General features: G+C 37.9%; 4 protein-coding genes across 5 annotated transcripts; 1 reads left to right on the forward strand and 3 right to left on the reverse strand.

The window, feature by feature from the left end:
- Positions 1 to 1563: 1563 nt before the first annotated feature.
- LOC137710323 (NAC domain-containing protein 14) lies at positions 1564 to 5714 on the reverse strand. Its single transcript, XM_068449270.1, has 8 exons — positions 5391 to 5714; positions 4652 to 4953; positions 4183 to 4485; positions 3676 to 4056; positions 3045 to 3485; positions 2650 to 2964; positions 2258 to 2569; positions 1564 to 2175 (listed from the first exon to the last, which is right to left on the reverse strand). Exons 1-8 carry the CDS (start codon positions 5554 to 5556, stop codon positions 1840 to 1842), a joined length of 2556 nt encoding a protein of 851 aa, XP_068305371.1. The 5' UTR covers positions 5557 to 5714; the 3' UTR covers positions 1564 to 1839.
- Positions 5715 to 7970: 2256 nt separating this feature from the next.
- LOC137711311 (uncharacterized) lies at positions 7971 to 10312 on the reverse strand. Of its 2 annotated transcripts, none has more exons than XM_068450540.1 (7): positions 10128 to 10312; positions 9687 to 9987; positions 9443 to 9577; positions 9312 to 9354; positions 8693 to 8749; positions 8482 to 8596; positions 7971 to 8371 (listed from the first exon to the last, which is right to left on the reverse strand). In XM_068450540.1, exons 2-7 carry the CDS (start codon positions 9953 to 9955, stop codon positions 8232 to 8234), a joined length of 759 nt encoding a protein of 252 aa, XP_068306641.1. In that variant the 5' UTR covers positions 9956 to 9987; positions 10128 to 10312; the 3' UTR covers positions 7971 to 8231. The 2 variants fall into 2 exon arrangements, with proteins under 2 accessions (XP_068306641.1, XP_068306640.1); XM_068450539.1 differs by having other exon boundaries at positions 8693 to 8752.
- Positions 10313 to 12139: 1827 nt separating this feature from the next.
- On the reverse strand, positions 12140 to 15260 carry LOC137710941 (dolichol-phosphate mannosyltransferase subunit 1). Its single transcript, XM_068450109.1, has 8 exons — positions 15043 to 15260; positions 14819 to 14918; positions 14680 to 14713; positions 14458 to 14534; positions 13850 to 13875; positions 13588 to 13752; positions 13386 to 13500; positions 12140 to 12411 (listed from the first exon to the last, which is right to left on the reverse strand). The coding sequence occupies exons 1-8, from the start codon at positions 15135 to 15137 to the stop codon at positions 12307 to 12309; spliced, it is 717 nt and encodes a 238-aa protein (XP_068306210.1). The 5' UTR covers positions 15138 to 15260; the 3' UTR covers positions 12140 to 12306.
- Positions 15261 to 16848: 1588 nt separating this feature from the next.
- LOC137711693 (uncharacterized) lies at positions 16849 to 17601 on the forward strand. Its single transcript, XM_068450956.1, has one exon. It carries the CDS (start codon positions 16851 to 16853, stop codon positions 17388 to 17390), a length of 540 nt encoding a protein of 179 aa, XP_068307057.1. The 5' UTR covers positions 16849 to 16850; the 3' UTR covers positions 17391 to 17601.
- The last annotated feature ends 1476 nt before the right edge of the window (positions 17602 to 19077 follow it).

Here is a 19077-nt window from a genome sequence, read left to right on the forward strand (position 1 = left end):
AAGCAAATTATGGTCCGATTGTTACTCATCTTCCTAGATGAACAAACCAAGAGCATGAATTCAGAAAAATACAAGAAACATTCAAAACGCGGGAGTCTATTGGGAAATGCTCTGAACTCATGGTAGGACTATTCATCTTCTATGGTTTGGTGTGAAAAGAAATATGAGGGGGGAGGGTTGGATTGTTGATAGCATTTGGTATTTATATCACACACTCTCAAATCTATCAAAATCTTTCATTCACAAAAATCCTAGTAAATCCTTGACATTTCCACTACACCTTGATTTGATGGACTTTTTAAACTTTTAATTGATTACCCATGGATTTGGATGTGTTCTTTAAATCCTCCAAAATCCTAATTTGACTACCCTATGATTTTAAAATCATTTAAAATTCACATTTAAACTCCTAATTGACTACACTCTGATTTTAAAGTCTATTAAAATACTATCAAATCCTAATTTGACTACACCCCCTAAAAGACAGTAAATTTGCATGAAACGGGTTCACGACTATGAGTAATTTTTTTGTGTAACCAACCAATAAACTAATGCCCCACGTGTCATATTACAAATAGAAAAACTAAAAAATATATTTTTACTTATATTGTAACACGTAATTATTAATTTGTGTTCTGAGCACATAAATCACTCAATTAACGTGAAATTATTATTTCAAACGAAATTTATATGTAACTTATATTATTAAATCAAAAGACCAAGATCACAGAGAATCCATGCAAACATGCAAGTCATTGTATATGTTATATAGGGTCTGGTTTTTTAAATTTTGATATTTATATTGTTTTCTTTTTATCAAAATAGTTTTGTTATTCTTGTGGCGTTTCATTAGCCCGCTGTTTCCGACCAAAACGGCAAAACCCACCTAATAGCCGGCTGTTTTAATGTCATAATTCTGTTGGTTAGATGTCATTGTGACTCCAGGAGGATTCTCGCCAGATCTTATTTGTGAGGTCAATCATTATAAAATTTTTTATTTAAAATTAAATATAAACAATACCTGATAAAAACTAGTTACACGATATACGAAGAATTAATGTGATTGGAGGATCCCCGGAATCCTCACAAAGAGGATCCGGCGAGGATCCTCTCTCATTGTGACTACTTGATTACTGTTGATCCAACTGTAATCTGTAATCGGATGGACTGATTTGAGTACTTTTTGTGTGTGAGATTATCATAAAACATACGAATGATTTTCAATTATTGATTCAAATGTGATCCCAATACATTATTAATTGAGTGTCACGTCACTTACAAAACGTGTGAGGGACTCCTTATTCTGAGCAGTTTACCCTCAAACAGAGCGAATGTGACCTCACTATATCAATGCATGAGAGTATCACTCACAAGCATGTAAATGATTGTCCCAAACACCATCGTGTCCGTAACGTAGCTACGAACAACACTGTATATCTTTTGTAATTAATAAGTTAGGTCATTGCTTGACTCATTTCTTGTAAAAAAAAGAAGTATCCATACTTTTTGCAAATCACAATTAGACACATGCATACAACACACAAAAAACACGAAAAAAATTCTAACACGTGCTAGATATTTGGTGGGTTGTAGGAGTGGCTACTTGCAAGAGAAGGAGCCCAAGTATTTTCTTGTACGTTATGCTTCCAATTGAAAAGAAAACCAACTCAAAAACAGATGAAATAATAATACAAACTATGTCATTATTTATCTCACCTAAGGTTACATCCGCACGCACATATGATAGTGCAATTTACAAGCCTAACAATCTGTTTCAACTTAAAAGTAAACACATCGTGGAACGAAGCACCAATCGCCTATGGCATCTTCCAAGCAACGTCAAGGTCTAAATGTCATCCAAATCCCACTAAACGCAACGAACAGGGTTACAGCTAAAGGAATACCAACCGAAACAACGAATGTAGGACTCAGGCCGTGGCCTTTAGGCATTGTCTTTGAAGGCATTGACTTCCCAATATGGTTGCTGGGTAATGCATCGTCCCTTGCTGTCCTTAACCTCAATTTTCTTGGGGCTTCTCCAGCAGTTCCACTGCTCTCATCAACTGGTTTTGTTGGTGAATCATCAATTATTTTCCTGTTCACGTCTGACTTCGAAAGATGGGACTCTGCATCTTGCCCATCGAAATTACAAATCTTCTCTCTGGCTTCTTTGACCTGCAAGGAACAATATTGCTCACTTAGAACATCGAACATATGCATAGAGAATGCTCGTGTTGGCTTCGTTGATAATCCTTACCTCATGAATAGTTGACTGTACATTATCTTCTTCACCAGGGGTTGTATCTCTCACTTTGCTATCAGCAACTGACCAAGGTGAACTTTTCATCTGCAAACGGATTCTTCTAGGAGCACTGCCCTGAGTTACAAAATCATCTGAACTTAATGGTTGTTGAGGCTCAGGGGCCTTGATCTTGATTCCAGTTCTACCAACAACATCAGAATCATAGCTGACGGAATCCTTCATAGTGGCCAAGTCTTCATTATTGATTTCTGCATGCCCTTTCTCCTGTTCATCTGAGGTCAGACTCTGCTGTATTGCTTCTCTAGCCTGTATGAAACAATCAGAGTTAAGTTAAAAATGCATAAGCGACAACAGAGTTATTAAGTTGGTCTCACAAAGACCCTTACCTCAGTATTAGTTGATTGTACTTCATCTTCTCCCCCGTCATCTGTGTCTCTCACATTACTATCAGCAATGGACCCAGATGAAATATTCATCTGCAAACGGATCCTCCTAGGAGCAGTGCCCTGAGTTACTGAACTGTCTGAATTTGATCGTTGTTGAGGCTGCCGAGTCCTAATCTTGATTCTACTTCTACCATCAGGATCACAACCATGGTTAATAGAATTATTCCTGCTGGATAATTCTTCTTTGTCGTTGAATATTGCATGCTCTTCCTCCTGTTCATCAGAAGTAGGACTCTGCCCTATATCCTCTCTAGGCTGCATGAAACAATCAGTGTAAAGTTAGATAAATGCATGTTACAAGAATTATTAAGTTAGCTTCAGAAGGACACCCTTACCTGTGTAATAGTTGATTGGACTTCATCATCTTCCCTGCTGTAGTTTTCATCGCTCTCATTGCCATTGGTAATTGACCCAGATGAACGGTCCACTGATAAACGAAGTCTTCTTGCAGCAGTGCCCTGATATACAAAGTTATCTGTATTTGGTTGTAGTTGAGGACCACGAGCCCTAATCTTGATTCCAGTTCCACCAACATGGTCAACACCATGATTCCAACTTGTCGAATCATCCAAACCATCATTGACTGAACTCACAGGAAATTGCTCAGCCACTGAGCATTCAGATAAATAACTGTCCGCCATCTTTCCCATTCTAGGTTTTTGGTCATCAAGCGATGCTTGGGCTTCAGCTTGCCAATAACCAAATGAGGTGTTCTGCAGATCCTCGGAACCAAATTGCTCATTGTACAAGCCAAATGCCATCTTTTGCAGATCATGCTGGTACACAAGAACAAAGCAAAAGTTTACTGTCTGCCTTCATTTCTAAATTACTACGAACTGATTTCAAAAGATTAATTTTAGAATTTCAGTTCCATGAAGAAGACTAAACAGGCTTGACAGGAAAATAACCAAGAATTGCCAAAATTGTGGGTTACAAGAAACAAGAAATTATTTATTTTACCCATACCTGGGTGATATTGGTGTCCGTGTTATCCCATGCACCATTGAAACACGAGTTCACTGGCGGCGCGGTGCACGCATTACCAGATAAATAGGTCTCATTTCCTACGACCAAGTTCTTCTGACTTGTTGACTCCTCACAAGAGCTCTCATAATGGCTATTGCCGAACTCATCCAACAACTCTGTGAGGGATACATCCAGTTCACATGTGCCGTCCTGAAAATGCAATCCATTATCATAATTGCCAAAGTCACTGGTAAAAGGTGAACCCATAAAATGTTCCAGCTCTGCATTAATCTGCGAATGCAACGGTGAGAATACTTTGCAATCAATCGGGCCGCCCAAAGACTCATAGAATGCAGGATTTTCTTCCATTGTCAGATGGCCCTACAGTTGAGAAGCACAAAGATCACAATATTTGGTCACTGGTTGTTAACATCTGTAAACTTGTGTACAAATTTAGGAGTACAATTATGAATGTGACAGAAACAAAACAAAGAATGCACATCTTACCTGGATCCCTGTTTCTACTGCTCCTTGATCTTCCACATCAGAGGCCATAAAAATGTCAGGTAGCGGTGGGAGAGCATCAGGGGTCACGTTGTCAGAATTATCAGTCAACCACCTCATGATACCTTCCGCCTGATTTTCACCTTGGATCTCCGATGTAGCTGTTTCCTGAATTATATCTGAGGACTCATCAGGAGATGACTTAGTTGGGGTAGGAGATAAACCAGTTTGTTCAACTTCGTCATACTTTGGTACATCAGCCTTCTCTTCTGGTTTATGGAACAAGCGACAGAGAACAAAGGCACCCTGTATCAGAGAGTTGGTTAGACATCATTCAGAAGAAGTACAAATTTATTTATCAGTGCCAGTACAGACCAGTTTAAAAATATGCATCATACCCAAGTATATATATATATATATATATATATGCAAAAAATGGATGAATAAGGCAAGTATTAAGCGGAGGGAGTACCTGGCCCGGACCAGTGCCATCGAGTTCCTTTTGAGTGGCACGATACTCGTGCATGATCCAGCTGGTGCGCTCCCCCTTAGGGGCGCGACCTCTGTGGAAAACCAACGTCTTCTTCATCCCAACTTGGCCATTGCTGTTAGAGGCAGACTTGCACTGACGGGACTTTATGGTCCGGTCCTTCCCTGTGGCCTTCCAGTATCCAGCATCAGTGGCTCTATTTGACCGATGGCCATTTGGGTACTTCCTATCCCGGGGGCAAAAGAAGAACCACTCTTGATCATCTGACTTTATCACTGATAATTCTGCGCAACACATATCACAACGACACCAATTAAACTTATGTAAGGCTTCAAGCTTCAAGCCTTACTACTATGTTCAAATTGGGTACTTAAAAATTCGTATTATCCTTTACAATTACAATCGATACCTCAGTTCAGGCAGATTAAAAATTCACTACTTACATCTACAAGCCTACAACAATATTCGAAATGGGTAATTAAAATTTTGAATTATTATTTAAATTATCACAATTAGAGTGGAATTACGCAACGAATCTGCATAGCAATAAGGAGGAATTATTCACTGGTGATGTATGGAATAAAGGAAAATTCTCAATCCAGCCAATTAAATATTCTTATCCAGAAATTCCAAACACCGAAATAAACAAACAACGACCATAAATTCGAATTCAAAACCCCCCAAAAACAGGAAAAAGACAGAGATGGAGAGAAACAATTACTTGGCAAATCCCAAGGCTCCCATCTGCAAACGTCGATTTCCGGGATGACTCGGACCTCTGAATCACGGCCGTTGATCTTCAGCCGCAGGTAGTGGTTGATGAGCTCCTCGTCCGTGGGCCTGAACCGGAACCCCAACGGCAGCGATTCCATCGACAGCTCCGCCATCTCCGACCACTGATCTTCCTCAAATTTCCCAATTTCTCAAAACCCTAGCTCGCAGAAAAATTAAATAGTTTCGCAACCCTGCTGCTTGTTCAGAGCAAAGACGAATACTTTATGGGTCGGAAATTTGGGGAAAAAATGTGGGCAGCTTCCTGTTTTCTCGCTCTGTCACTCGCTCGCATTTATGTGGATTTACCAAGCTCGGGATTGGTGGACTGAGTTGACCGGAAGCTTGACCGGGTTCTGATTGGGTGACTGAAGCGGTTGTTCGTGCGTGCGTCGTAGGGGATCTGCATTGTTTGACCGATTGCTTAAGAGGCAGGAGAAGGAGGCGCCAAGTGTCGGCTCGTCTCGTGCTGTCGTGATATGCAATCACGCAAATTCCCATTCCGTACTGTTTTTAACTTTTTGACTTTTGTTTTTTACCGCTCTGATTCTGCAGTGGAAATTGTAACGGTAATTTATGTAAGTTCGGCGATGTGGTATGAACATGTTTTGCATCCAATAAACATGAGAATTTATTTTATTTTAAAAAGGGATCAGTTGTAGTTTTGCTACGACAGTCCATCTTTTTGGAAGCTAAAAAGATTAATAAAGGCATTTCAGCTTTCCCCATAACCACTATCGTGTTGTTCATCAATATCAGGAATAGAAAATTTTGTATGACATTTTTCATCTTTAAAAATTAGGTATCTCTCACAACTTCACCAAACAAAGCAAGCAAGCATGGCAAGTAAGACATATCACATGGCTTCCTTCTCGGTTGACAACAGGCCATAAGCCCGAAAGAAAAAGAAAGATTACATAAGCATATCACAAGGCCATGAAAATCTCAGTTATATCTGCAACTAACAACCGAGTACAAAGAAGAAGGAGGAGGTTGCTCAATAAAGACTACACCAAAACTGCATGATAAACCCCCAATAAACCAAACCATCAGCAACAATTTTTTTTTTTTTAAGTAAATATGTCAAATTTCAAAAGATCAGTTTTGGTGCATAAGAGCACGACAATTTAATACCAAACTTCCCAAAGGATGATTAGAAGTCATAGATTATTGCCACTAGTATAAGGATCTAATAACAATCTTCTTCGTTCGCAACGATTCATGAATGATAAGTTTGATAGTAAATTATGACTAATCCATTGGGTAACTTAGCACTAGGAAAACCTCAAATATCGTCGTTTAAAAGCAAAACACAAAACATTGTTTTTTCAATGTTATGGCAGTGTGAACGTGCTTGCTTTCTGCCTTGAGTAGAAGAACAATCTTATGAATTATAATACATCATACTTTGATCATTACTAATTAAATTTAATATACCATTGTAATGATCGCGGTCAATAGCCAAAAATAGAAGAAAAAACAGACGAGAATTTTTGGATGGCCAATTTCAGTAGCTAGTTTGCTTGTACTTGTAAAATACTCGAGGAGAAAAATTGGAAAATCAAGAAGCAAAATCATGCAGTAGTTGCATTCTTGGGATGCCAATTATTTTACTGCAGGCTTTCGGTAAACAAAAGCACCAACTCCAAAGTAAAATGTCGCCACTTGTTGCCGCCTTTAACAAAAAGTTTTATTCTCCGGCGCTGCTCCACGTGATTATATCGTCTCTGTGTGTCTGTGGGGTTTGTAGCACAAAAGCAAAGCCTTGTTCGAACCCCAATGATATTCCCACGGCTTCCTATGTTCCTGGTCGCCCGGTACTCTTTCACCCCGCTAAGTAAACTCCAATGAGCAGTTGGCGATGGTGAGTTGTCGATGCAGTCATTCGCGATTCAAAGTTGTCGATGTATTGCAAAATTCACGTACATTATGAAATCACAATTATTCAATGATGTAAAACAAATGACAGAATGAATTAAAAAAAAACATATAATTTGAAGATAAAAGGATGCATTTGAAATTTACAGATTTGATGTCCAAACTCTGATTTGGGCTCATGATACCTATTTGAAAAGGGAACGACACCATGAGTCCTATACGATGGATTTTGGCCATCCTGGGTAGTCTCAGCCCGTTTCAACCTCAAAAAAGTGTTTAAAGTTTCGTAATAAAAATCAGACTCTTTGTTTGTCATCCGATTCATATTAATTATGTTGATTTAATTCTGGAAGTCCTCTGAGTTGGTCCAAACGTTTCTAATCTTTATTTAAGTCATCTTAATGTATCTATGGCATTCATTCAAGAATTAATCAAATACAACATTGGGATTTCCCTCAATTTCCTGGTGATTCCACGCTTTGTTCTACAAGAAATTACGTTGGTTACTCTGATCGCTTTGTACTGTGTCATCCAAGCACGTGCAACTAATACTAGCATAGCTCTAATGAAAACTTCAGTTGAGATCAGATAGACTATGATCGGGAGCCGTTGAAGCGTGCCTTGTAAGACCCACATGCATCAACGGCTCACAATTATCGACTGAGTCTAGCATTTTTCGGTTTGAAGATAATGTGGATGCGCAGTTCTATACAACATGTGCTCAAATAATGAAATAACAAGTTTATTACAAAAACCAAGTAATAAAATAGTAAATGGTACATTTGGTTGAGGTAAAACGGCAATGGGTGCCCTAGCAAAACAAACAACAAAGTGAACGTATACCCTCCCTCCTCCATCCGCGCAATCAAGTAAATTTCTACTTCTACATCATCTTGTTACTCACAACTTTTACCTAAAAAGTAGGATGGTAACCAAGAGGCACATTCGTGTGACTTGCGTCGACTCTCCGCACGACTCTCCTCACACTCCACTCGTGGAAGAATTCCAGGGCAAGTCTAAGTGCAGTGCCGAGTCCAAGAACCACAATAATACCTGTACATGTACAACGTCTCTTACAGATTACAGTTCAACAAGCAATACCACCAATCATACTAATTTCTTGAACAAATCAAATTTTTACATATCGATGGGCACAAGCGTACCTATAATGATGTTGATGGGCAGTGCGGAGACACCAAGGGTGACAGAAATTAGCACGTCCAACAGTAGACCACCTATAAGGATTGAAAACGCCACATAAAGTGGGCTTACACAACCCTGCAACAAAGACCGGTGCAGTCGAAATCATTGCATCAACAACGTTATTCATCAAGGTTACTAATAATCTAGTAGATTGATTAGTGTCTTCCTTACCCTGTCTCGATTTTGTGATCGGTAGGATGAGTCAACTCTCCAAACCCAGTAGCTTGCCTGCTATTGCAAATACACTGAGAGTTAAATTTTGACATAAAAATGGGTAATGGCAGTCCCATAAATCTATGCTCAGATGTAATAATTCACAATCCAACAAAAAATGCTACTCTATTCCTGAGACAATTCGGTTCGGGATCACTACTCCGAAACTTAAAGTTCAAATCTAAGGACAGTCCAAACTACACACTAAGTTAGAAAAGAAAAAAAAAATGGAACCAGTAAGATTTTGGGTACCAAAAAGCTCTGAAAGAGTCCGATATCAAACATAAAGTGGAATGGCTATCTAAACTACACACTAAGTTAGAAAAGAATAAAAAATGGATAACCAGTAAGATTTTGGGTACCGAAACACTCTGAAAGAGTCCGATATCAAACATAAAAGTGGAACGGCTATCAAATTGCTTAGTGTCTATAGCACAATACTATTCTTTGAAGTTATAGATCAAGACTTTTGGCTGGTGGAATATCCCGTTAGCTACGCTAATTCCGCACAGATATGTTAAGTTATGGCTTGATGAGCATAAGCTATCCGTTACACCCAAAGGTTCAGAATACATACAGTTGGCTGAGCCTCTGGAGATGGAACATTTGCTGCCACCCCTCTGCATAAACAGATTAGATCTTTCTATAAAATCAGACTTTACAAGGAGCTATTTTACAACTTGCCAATGAAATTAGTGAGGGAATTACTGGCATATCTCGCATTTGTTCGATCCCCTGGAGCGAAACCAAGCGTCTATACATGATCTGTGGGATTTCGCAAGCCCGCCTCGACATTGGCATCCGAGATCAATCAAAACTTCATCTTTCTCCTGCTGACACACTCTGAGGAACAAGCACAAAAAACCCAATATAATAAAATTCAATTTCAAAAACCATATGATCATAAACCATTAAATTGTAATTGAAAATCCAGCGATTTTTCGATACTCGCCTGCATTGTTCATGAGAGCTGGAAGTCCTCGACAGGTGGTCCTTTTTGGGAGAAGGAACCTCCTCTGAAAAATTGACCGTGGCGGTGACAGTCGGCGGTTCATGAACTTCAGATGACGCCCCACCCGAAACGACAACCTGTTGTAGCGGCAGCACCGTATCCACAGTTGCCAAACTGGGAAGTGAGCTAGTCTCAGGACCGCCGCCACCTAGCTGCTGCTTCTCCAGGTCAGGTAACTCTCCATTTTCACTCTCTTTCTCACCCCCCATTACTTCCGTGCTCCTGAATCTTACTCAAAACCCTAGAAAGTAGAAAACCCCCAATTTAATCCAATTTCCGATTTCCCGAACAATTCACATAAAAAATTTCTGTGAAAAAAATTAAATTAAATTAAAAGCAAAGTGATAATTAAGGGGTTTTAAGGAGAGTGGATTGTCTTACCTTTTGGCTACGAACCTGAATAAAAAAATTTACAGGGTCTGTGGCTTCGGCATAACCAGAAGAAGAAGAGGAGGAAGAAGAAGTTGAAGCGGTGGAGGAGAACATGAATATTTGGGGGTTTTGGAAGTTTGGTAAAACTCGGTTGGATCAGCAGCACAATGTGTTTAAGGAAAGACTAGGTGAGGTGATGGGACAGTTTGCTAGAATTAGAAGGAAGGAAAGAAAATAAGGAATTTAATTTTGTTGGTCAAGATAGCGTGCTCATCTTATTGTATTCGGACATAAAAAAAAAGTAGGGATGTGATATTCATACATCTTATTTTACTTCTCACACGTATTTTTAATTTTCGATCGTCGGATCGGAAAAATCGAAGAAGATTAACAGATAGATATTATCCAGAAGTGTGTGAGAAGTAAAATGGGGTGTGTGGATAGCACACCCCAAAATGTATATGGGATCATGAGTTTGAAGCATGTCTTCGGAATTTTCTTTTTCTTCATAAAATAGAGATATTAAGAAACAAGAGAATCAAACACAAACGGTTATTATTTATTCTGTTATAAAAAACGTGTTAATTATCAGAAATGTGAATACAAGGGATCAATGTCATTCTCATTCCTGATATATTATTCGTTTACTATCACATAAAAAAAAGGAAAAATAAATAAATAAAATTCCTATTAAAATTCAACGTTTCATATGCAATTTCAACGAAATATCATTCTCAAATAGAACTTATTTATCGCATACCTGGACATTTTAGATATCATTTTCACATTACCATTTTATCTATTTTGGTCAAGATTTGAAATTATATAGCATGAAACATTCTTTTCAATGGTTTAAAATTAAGGGTTTAATCCAATGACTATAGTCAACAACTTCGGAAACAAGTTACATAAATTTCATAATCCATGACAGATGGAGAAACCATGGTCATATCAGGTTGGAGGCACAGTTGAGTCATGCCAGAGATACTGCTCAACCAACCCCAACCACAAACATTCGTCGTGTCAACTCCTCAACTCGCCTCAATCTACGATTCTACGTTTAAAACCGCTTTCAAAAGGATTAAAAGAACTTTCTGACAACTAAAAACGTTAATAAAGTGCAAGAAAAATCACTTCCAAGCACCGGAAAATTGAAAAATCTTTTTCCTCTACTTAGACCATCTCCAATGGTGACTTATAACCTAAAATTTCTCCTCCCCTCCCCCCGCCCAACAAAAAAATCCACTCCAACCCATGACCCAAAATTAACCTAAAACCTAAAACTCATTTGAGGGTCAAATACCGGCCCAGTTTTAGGCCACAAAGCAAAACGGGCCCCACCAACTGAGACTGAAACGGGGGCTGTGAAGCCCAGTTCCCTTTCCCTACTCGCCTATGCACTGCACGCGCTAGGCATTTTCAGAAAACCAACAGCCCGCGTGGGGGTGTTCCCCCGCCTGTCAATGCAATAAGTAGCCCAACGGCTACTTTTTATAATCCAACGGCTACATTTAAATGGGTCATTGGTTAATCCAACGGTCCAGGTTCAAATTTTTTTTTTTTTTTTTTTAAAGTTTATGTGGTTTATCATGATTTTCATGTATTGATTTAGTGATTTATCAGAATTTAAATATTTTTATGTTAAAATGTTCATAAAATTAATTTAAGATAGTCAACATAATGTTTTTTTTTTTAAGTTAATTTAAAAAAAAAAAAAAGGCCTTAATTCATTATTTCTTTGATAATCTGAAGCTAAAATTTTGAGCCAGAAGGGTTGGAGTGAAAAAGCTGTTTCTAGACTAAAACCTAAATTTTTTGGGCTAAATAATTTTAGGTTTTAGGTTACCATTGAAGTTCATCTTAGGACCAAAGGGCATATTGCTTTTGGTTCTAATATTCAGCCGGGATTTTGCCGCGGTTCATGGAGTGTTTTTATAAAGAGCACGCACAATGGAAGCTGAAAAGTAGTTAACAGGCATTGCGTCGGGTCTACTTCTCGAGCATTACAAGAAGCAACTACAAAGTACAAACAAAAGAATATATATGAACAAGTTTATATCGTTCCCTCGGTTCAAAATTGTTCAAAATGAGTTAGAATTTATGAAAAACAGCTAAATGTAACTTTAAGCGTTTACATATTGGGTGCAAAAGCGGATAAAGGGTGAATACGAGGTGTAATTTATGCATCTCATGTTGTAACGAGAAGATAGGCGAGGCCTTTCAGATATTCGACAATTTCAGATCCTCCAAGCTTTGAAATTCCATATACCCTGTCAACAAAACTGATTGGAACCTGAGGACAACAGGCAAAAAGTCCGAGGATCAGACAATAATGCAGTTATTTGAAGCCAAAAATGAAGAGAACGGGCAAATTTAGGTGAAAACCAAATTCAAATATGCAAGGGCTTGCATGAGCACGTAAACAACTGTTAATAATACTCTCGATTCTATTACATCGTATCAACGGTTACGTTTATCTAAAATTAACTATGGAAACAATACTTATAAAATTCTAGCTCACAAATTACCGGCCATTGTAAAAGAAAAGTCATCAAAGCAGCAGGGTAGCAAATGAGACTGATGATTCTAGAATCCTAATGCACAAATTATTTTGTACTTTTGAAGGGCATTTACATTTGTCGCTTTTTATCAAATATGTTCATGAATTTCTTATATTGAATGCCGTCAAAGTTTCAGAGTTTCACATTGAACCAAAATAACACTACATACAACGGTAAGCTATCAGTGGATACAAATGCACCAGTTCCTGAATAACTTTGATGCTCTGTTTATAAAACCCGTGGGCATCTCTTATTGGTTCCTAGTGTACTTTTCAAAATGAAGGAATCATAGTGTACTTTTTAAGTGCCTATTTCAAAATATCCTCAAGCTAGCAATACATCTTAAATTAAACAAATGCAAAGCTGATAAGCACAAGGCTTCACCATAATCTACAACCAACATCCTAGTGTCCGAAGAATGTGAAACTCAGAATAAGAACAGAGAAAACCATTCATGGTAGGAGGCATGAAAACAGACACAAGCCCCATTTTGTTTGTTATTAAAAGATAGAAATATGGGGAGGGTGTACGTGGCAGTCAATATAGAAACAAAAAAAAGACATGGGCACCAATTATAAGAAGATTGATACTTCCGATGATGTCAACAAAAGCAACGGTGACAAATGCAAAGCTTGCTTCGTGACCATGGTACTATCTATTTCAACAACAAGGTTAAGGCAAACATGCATGACATAATTGTAACTACCTCTTCGATATGGTATCCTTTTCTAGAAGCACGAACTATCATCTCCATCTGAAAGACGTAGCCCTTGCTGACACAGGAACTAATGATATCTTCAAGCACTGTTTTCCTGTAAAGCCTACAAAAGAACCACAAAAATGTCAGTCCTATGATCATGTTAAGCATGATACAGTACATAACTCAATACAATAATCAAATCTTGTACCGAAATGATCCAGTCAAATCTGATACACCAGGCCATAGTAGTGTGTGTGCAAGAACATTGGCTCCTCTACTTGTTAGTTTGCGCATAAGATTCCATCCATGGACCCCGCCACCTCTGACATAACGAGTTCCAGTAACTATACTTGCACCAGTTTCCAGCTGTTTCCTAATAATAAACACGCCACAAGCAAATTCACGAGGAATTCAAGAAATGAAGTATACTATGGAATCGTAGGGAACCACAAGAAAGAACTTGTTCTTACTTGATGAAGCTTGGCAAATACTTTGGCTGCATCATAGGAAGAAAAGAAAATGAATAAAACCGTGAAGGTGATGACAAGCTGGAAATCTATGAAAACATATAACATCCAAGAAAAGAATAGAAAACAAACCCAAAATGCATATCAACGTAGTGGCCAGAGGAGGGCTCCCTTGTGTTCAAAGGGAAGAGAGAATTCAATTCTAATGCTTGACTTAATTGAAATAGCGACATAAAACAAGATTCGAAAGAAATTACTCAAACAATCATTTCCCCTAAACATTTCTAACTATCAATATGAATAACAAGCACTCAATGAGCTTTAAACCAATGAGGCAGTCTACTGTAAAATAGAAAGGCAACGGCTATTATCCTCTCCATTTTTTAATTTCGCAGAGATGGCCCTCATAAATGTAATAGAGAAAATTTCCAAGCTGCTTTTGCGCTCCAAATTAACAAACCACACACCCCCTCCCATCGTTGTTTACAGTTACCGATTCAAATAAAACTGTTGGACAGCGGACGGTTATCACTTCCAATGAAATATGTGAAGTAAACAATCAAACACCGTAAATACTTTACATAAACATCCTAAAGACATGATATACTTACGTGATGTGATAAATCTGCGTCCATGATCACAACAAAGTTCCCGGAAGCATGCTTCAAACCATGAATGTAAGCCGTTCCTGAAATTCGGAAAAACATTACAAACTATTGCTACTTTACTTAACATTCCACACAACATGTATAACATTTCACTTGAATTGGTAATCCCACTTTGCTCAACGGAAAACAGAAAAATTGAATTAAATTTTTAACATAATCACATACCTAACCCAAGCTTCTTAGCTCTAGCTCTCAACAGCTACAACAAAATACATAAATAATTAAATAATTAAACAAAGATAAATAGAATTAGAACAAGTCTGGATGAAAAAGGAAGAAATTAAGCAGAAAACGAAGTGCTTACGATGCGATCGTGACCGTAGAGTTGCTGCAACTGTTCAACAATCTCCTGAGTGCCGTCGGGGCTTCCATCGTCAACGACGATTATCTCAAAGTCAACATCCCTACACACCAAAAAAAAAAAACACACGAAAATCGAATTATTCGTCACGAATTTATTCCGAAATTCGATTATTCATGAACTCGATTACAGAGAAAGGAGTGAGAGAGCGAGGGTGGGACGATTACCGGAGATGCTTGAAGACGAGGTAGACGAGGAGGGCGATGTTGAGGCGCTCGTTGTAGGTCGGGACTATGATGCTGTACTTGTTCTTCGTCTCCATTTTTCGCTCAATTTCTCGTTCGCCGATTTTCAATTCGATCTCAGGCGCATCGCCGTAGGGAAAACAGAAGGAAAAGTTATTTGGAGAAGGAAAAATCAATTTTTGTGGTTCTGGAAAGGGAGAGTTCGGGCCCGGTTCAGCTTCCGGTTGGGTTGGAGAGGTAACCCGCGCAATTCTGGAATAATGTAGGCCCAGCATGTGTTTGGGGATTTTTGTTTTTAAATTTTTTTTTGGCTTATTATATTAAACATCTCATAAATTGTTGAATAAATTTCAGATACTTGATGCATCTTACATTTTTTTTTTTGATTAATAATTATATTAATATATCTCATTTACTTTCCCATAATACCCTCATACCCTACATTCTTAATATACACCTTACATACATGCATCCTATATTTTCTATACACCCCATATTTCTCAAATCATATAAAGCTTTTAATTTGAAAAAAAAAATGCCGACTGAAATTTTGACAAAAGATGCCGCATGAGATTTAAAGCATATGTGGGTTGTTTTCAATTCCACCATTAAAACCAATCTCGTCAATTTTTAATATTTGGTGGTAATTTTAGGTGTTTAATTATTCATGTAATCCATGTGATCCCTAAAAAATGAATACTAACATAGAAGCTTGAATAATGGATCAAAAGCAAGATTAAATAATTATCAATGTCGTCAAAAACACTAAAACAATAAAAAATATGAAGTCTTACCTTATGTGAAGCTTTCAAAACATCGATTTCGTGTTTCATTCGTCAAAAATAATTTTTCTCAATCAACATGTTTGTAGTTTCATTGGTTAAGATTTTGTTTAATAATGGAGGGTTTGAGGGGTTTTGATAGTTGAAGAAGATAAATAATACGTTAAAAGTAATTTGGGGTGTATATAGAAATTTTTTTTTTTTAACCTAATAAGGTCAAAATTGTCATTGCATAGTAGGGTAAATAAGTCATTTAATACTAAAATTTAATATGGGGTGCATTCAACATTTTGTGGGATGCTAATATAAAAATCTTTTTTTTTTCTTCATGTTAATCAGTTTAATATGGAAATCACAATTGAGTACAAACGAGACATGTGAGAGGGGTTACAAATAAAGGGGCAAGGTAGAGGAAGACCTAAAAAACGAGTCGTGTTTGTCATATTCATGTCGTTTCTGTGTCATACTTAATATTTTAACGGGTCGTGTTGTGTCAAATCCGTTATCTTAAAAGATTCTTAACAGGTGACCCAATAACGATCTGATTCTCGAACAAGTCATGTCATTTCGTATCAAGTTAATGGGTCATCCAACAAATTGTCATACTTAATGTCTAGATTTGACAAACGATATTTTATCATATATTCTCGATAAAGTTTAAGAAATTTTATTTTTTTAAAATTTTAAATGTTCTCGAATTTGACGTTTGTCGACCATTTCATATTATTCGTAACTGTATGTAGTTTTCTCCCTTTTTAAACTTCACAAAATTTAGAGTGAGAGTGAGAATCACAAAAGCATAAAGTTTAGAAGTAGGATGAACCAAATGCCAAGTAACCACCACCCTTTACCTTTTGTGTGTTTTTTTTATTTTATTTTATTTTTTAATATCCTTGCATTGCAAAGTACGCCATCCCTTTATTCCAAATTTCTAACCCAAATCAGAAGTACTCCTCTCTATATATCCACCTCAATACTCCCCCTGAACCTCACCGCAAACCAACAACAATGACAAGCGAGTCACACAAAACCGGCACCCACTCCTCAGCCGATCACGGAGGCAGCAGGCACAACAAGCAACTCGACAAAGAAATCCGAGACATGGTCTCCACCATCACCAACCGAGTCACCGACATCCACAAGTCCGGCTCCATCCACCATGAGGATGAGGATGAACACGGCGTGAGGATCATCACCCTCGCAGGATCCAACACCGGAGCTACATTGAGGAGTGAGCTGGATCACGAGAACATGAACAAATCTGGAGGGCTTCATGGTGGTGGTCCAGCGTTCGGAGACGCTGATGAGCTGAGCACTTATGTGAACAGCAACTTCCAGGCTGTGAACAACTCCCTCATGATGGGCGGTAGCTACACCACGAATGACCCCGGTGTTCATTTGGACATCACGGATGTTGTGGAGCCGCACGGAGGGCATCACGGGAGGCCGGAGAGGCGGGGGTGGATGGGTAAGAAGAAGGAGAAGGAGAAGGAGAAGGAGAAGGAGAGCTTCCATAGCGACCAGCATGATGAGCAAGTTGAGGACTGATGTCATTACGTTTCTTGATTTTTCATGAAGTGGCTTGATTAATTACAAATAATAAGAAGCCTTTCTATGGCTTTCTGGTTTGTTAAGTTATGATCAATTACTTTCACTTCCGAAATTGTCTTTTGTATTGTCTGGACCTTTTCTTTTGGCTAAAGAATGCAAAAATCATGATGAGCATTATAATTTTATTTATGGTAGATAAATTTTTCGATGAAACTGACACATTTTCGTGTCGTGTTACAAATCCATAAAATATCAACATACTATCATCTATTCATATGAGAGCATGTACATTAGTATATCACTGCATGAGAGAGTGGTCATCAGGTCCATCACTCTCAGTTTTTGTTTGTCATTGTCATTTACTGTTAGTTTGGTATAGTTGTGCGTTAAAAAAAAAACTGTTTTTGCTATGTTGTAAGAATAAGTGTAGAATTATCAAAGAGATGGGCCAAAAGCCACTTCTAACAACACCGATATTATTCCCAACTTGGTAATTACCATCTGCACAATCCGTTAGGTGTGGGGTTTTATCACAAATGGTCTCGATGTTAGTTGGAATGGGTTTAGGATATTTAAACTCTTCTTTTCTCATTGATACGGTCGATGTGGGACATTTCAACAATAAGCAGCTGTGAAATAAAGCAGTAAAGTGTTTGGTAATGATAATTGTAAAAGTGCTTTTAATAAAAAAAAAGAATAAAAAAAAAGTAATATTATAGTGTTTGGTAAATATTTATGTATAACAGCTGTGATTGTGTAAAATGACAAAAAAAACAAAACTTATGGGTTTTTCTTCCTTTCTTTTTCTTTTTGCCAAAAAGTTCATGATTGTTCCCTTTTTCCTTTCTTCTTTGTTTCCCTTTCTTTCTAGCTTTTTCATTCTTCTTTCTTAATATTTCATTATGCCAAAATGTTTCTGGCTTTTCTTCCATTTTTCATCAATGATCCCTTCTGAAATTTCAAAGTCCTCACCCACCTTCATCCCTTCACATTTCTCTTTCAATTTCGGCGATCTGGAACCTTCATCCTCACTCCCATTACTATTTCCTGCATTTCAATTTCTAGGGCATTACATGTTTTGGAAGGTGTGGTGGTGGATGGGTGGGTGGGATTTGTGTTATCATCTAGCAGGGAGTGGGTTGGGATCATGGTATGCGAGGTGGCGATGGGTGTATTTGGTGGGGATTCGGAGAGAGATGGGGTGGCAAATCTGGGGAGTAAGAAGAGATGGAGGGGATGGGGTGGTGAATCTGGGTTAGTATGGCGCCATAGAGCAACTGGAGAAAGGGGGTTGAGTCCATAACTAGATGAAGGAGAAAGAAAGGGTAAGGTTGCCATTTTGAAAAATTCATTTAATGGCACTGTTCACCCGTGTATTGTGATAAAAAGTTGGTTTTCCAAAGCTGGGTTTTGCTGTTTTGCCTTTTTAGTTTTTTTTTCACCCAAAACTATGAAAAAAGACTGATTTTGAAAGTTTACCAAACACAAAAAACTGGGTGCTTTTTTGCATACCTGTTTTTTTTTTCAGAAGTTAAGCAATACCAAACTGGTACTTGGCCTTTTGGGGGGTGAATATTACTTGGCTTCTTACCGGAAGAAGTCAGTCCCTTTCACATAACAACATTTCATCATTTCACTGTACAAATGTCATAATTTAAATTGTTAAATCTTTTTATCATCTTCT

This window comes from Pyrus communis, chromosome 12, assembly GCF_963583255.1.
Source record: "Pyrus communis chromosome 12, drPyrComm1.1, whole genome shotgun sequence".
NCBI lineage: Eukaryota > Viridiplantae > Streptophyta > Magnoliopsida > Rosales > Rosaceae > Pyrus > Pyrus communis.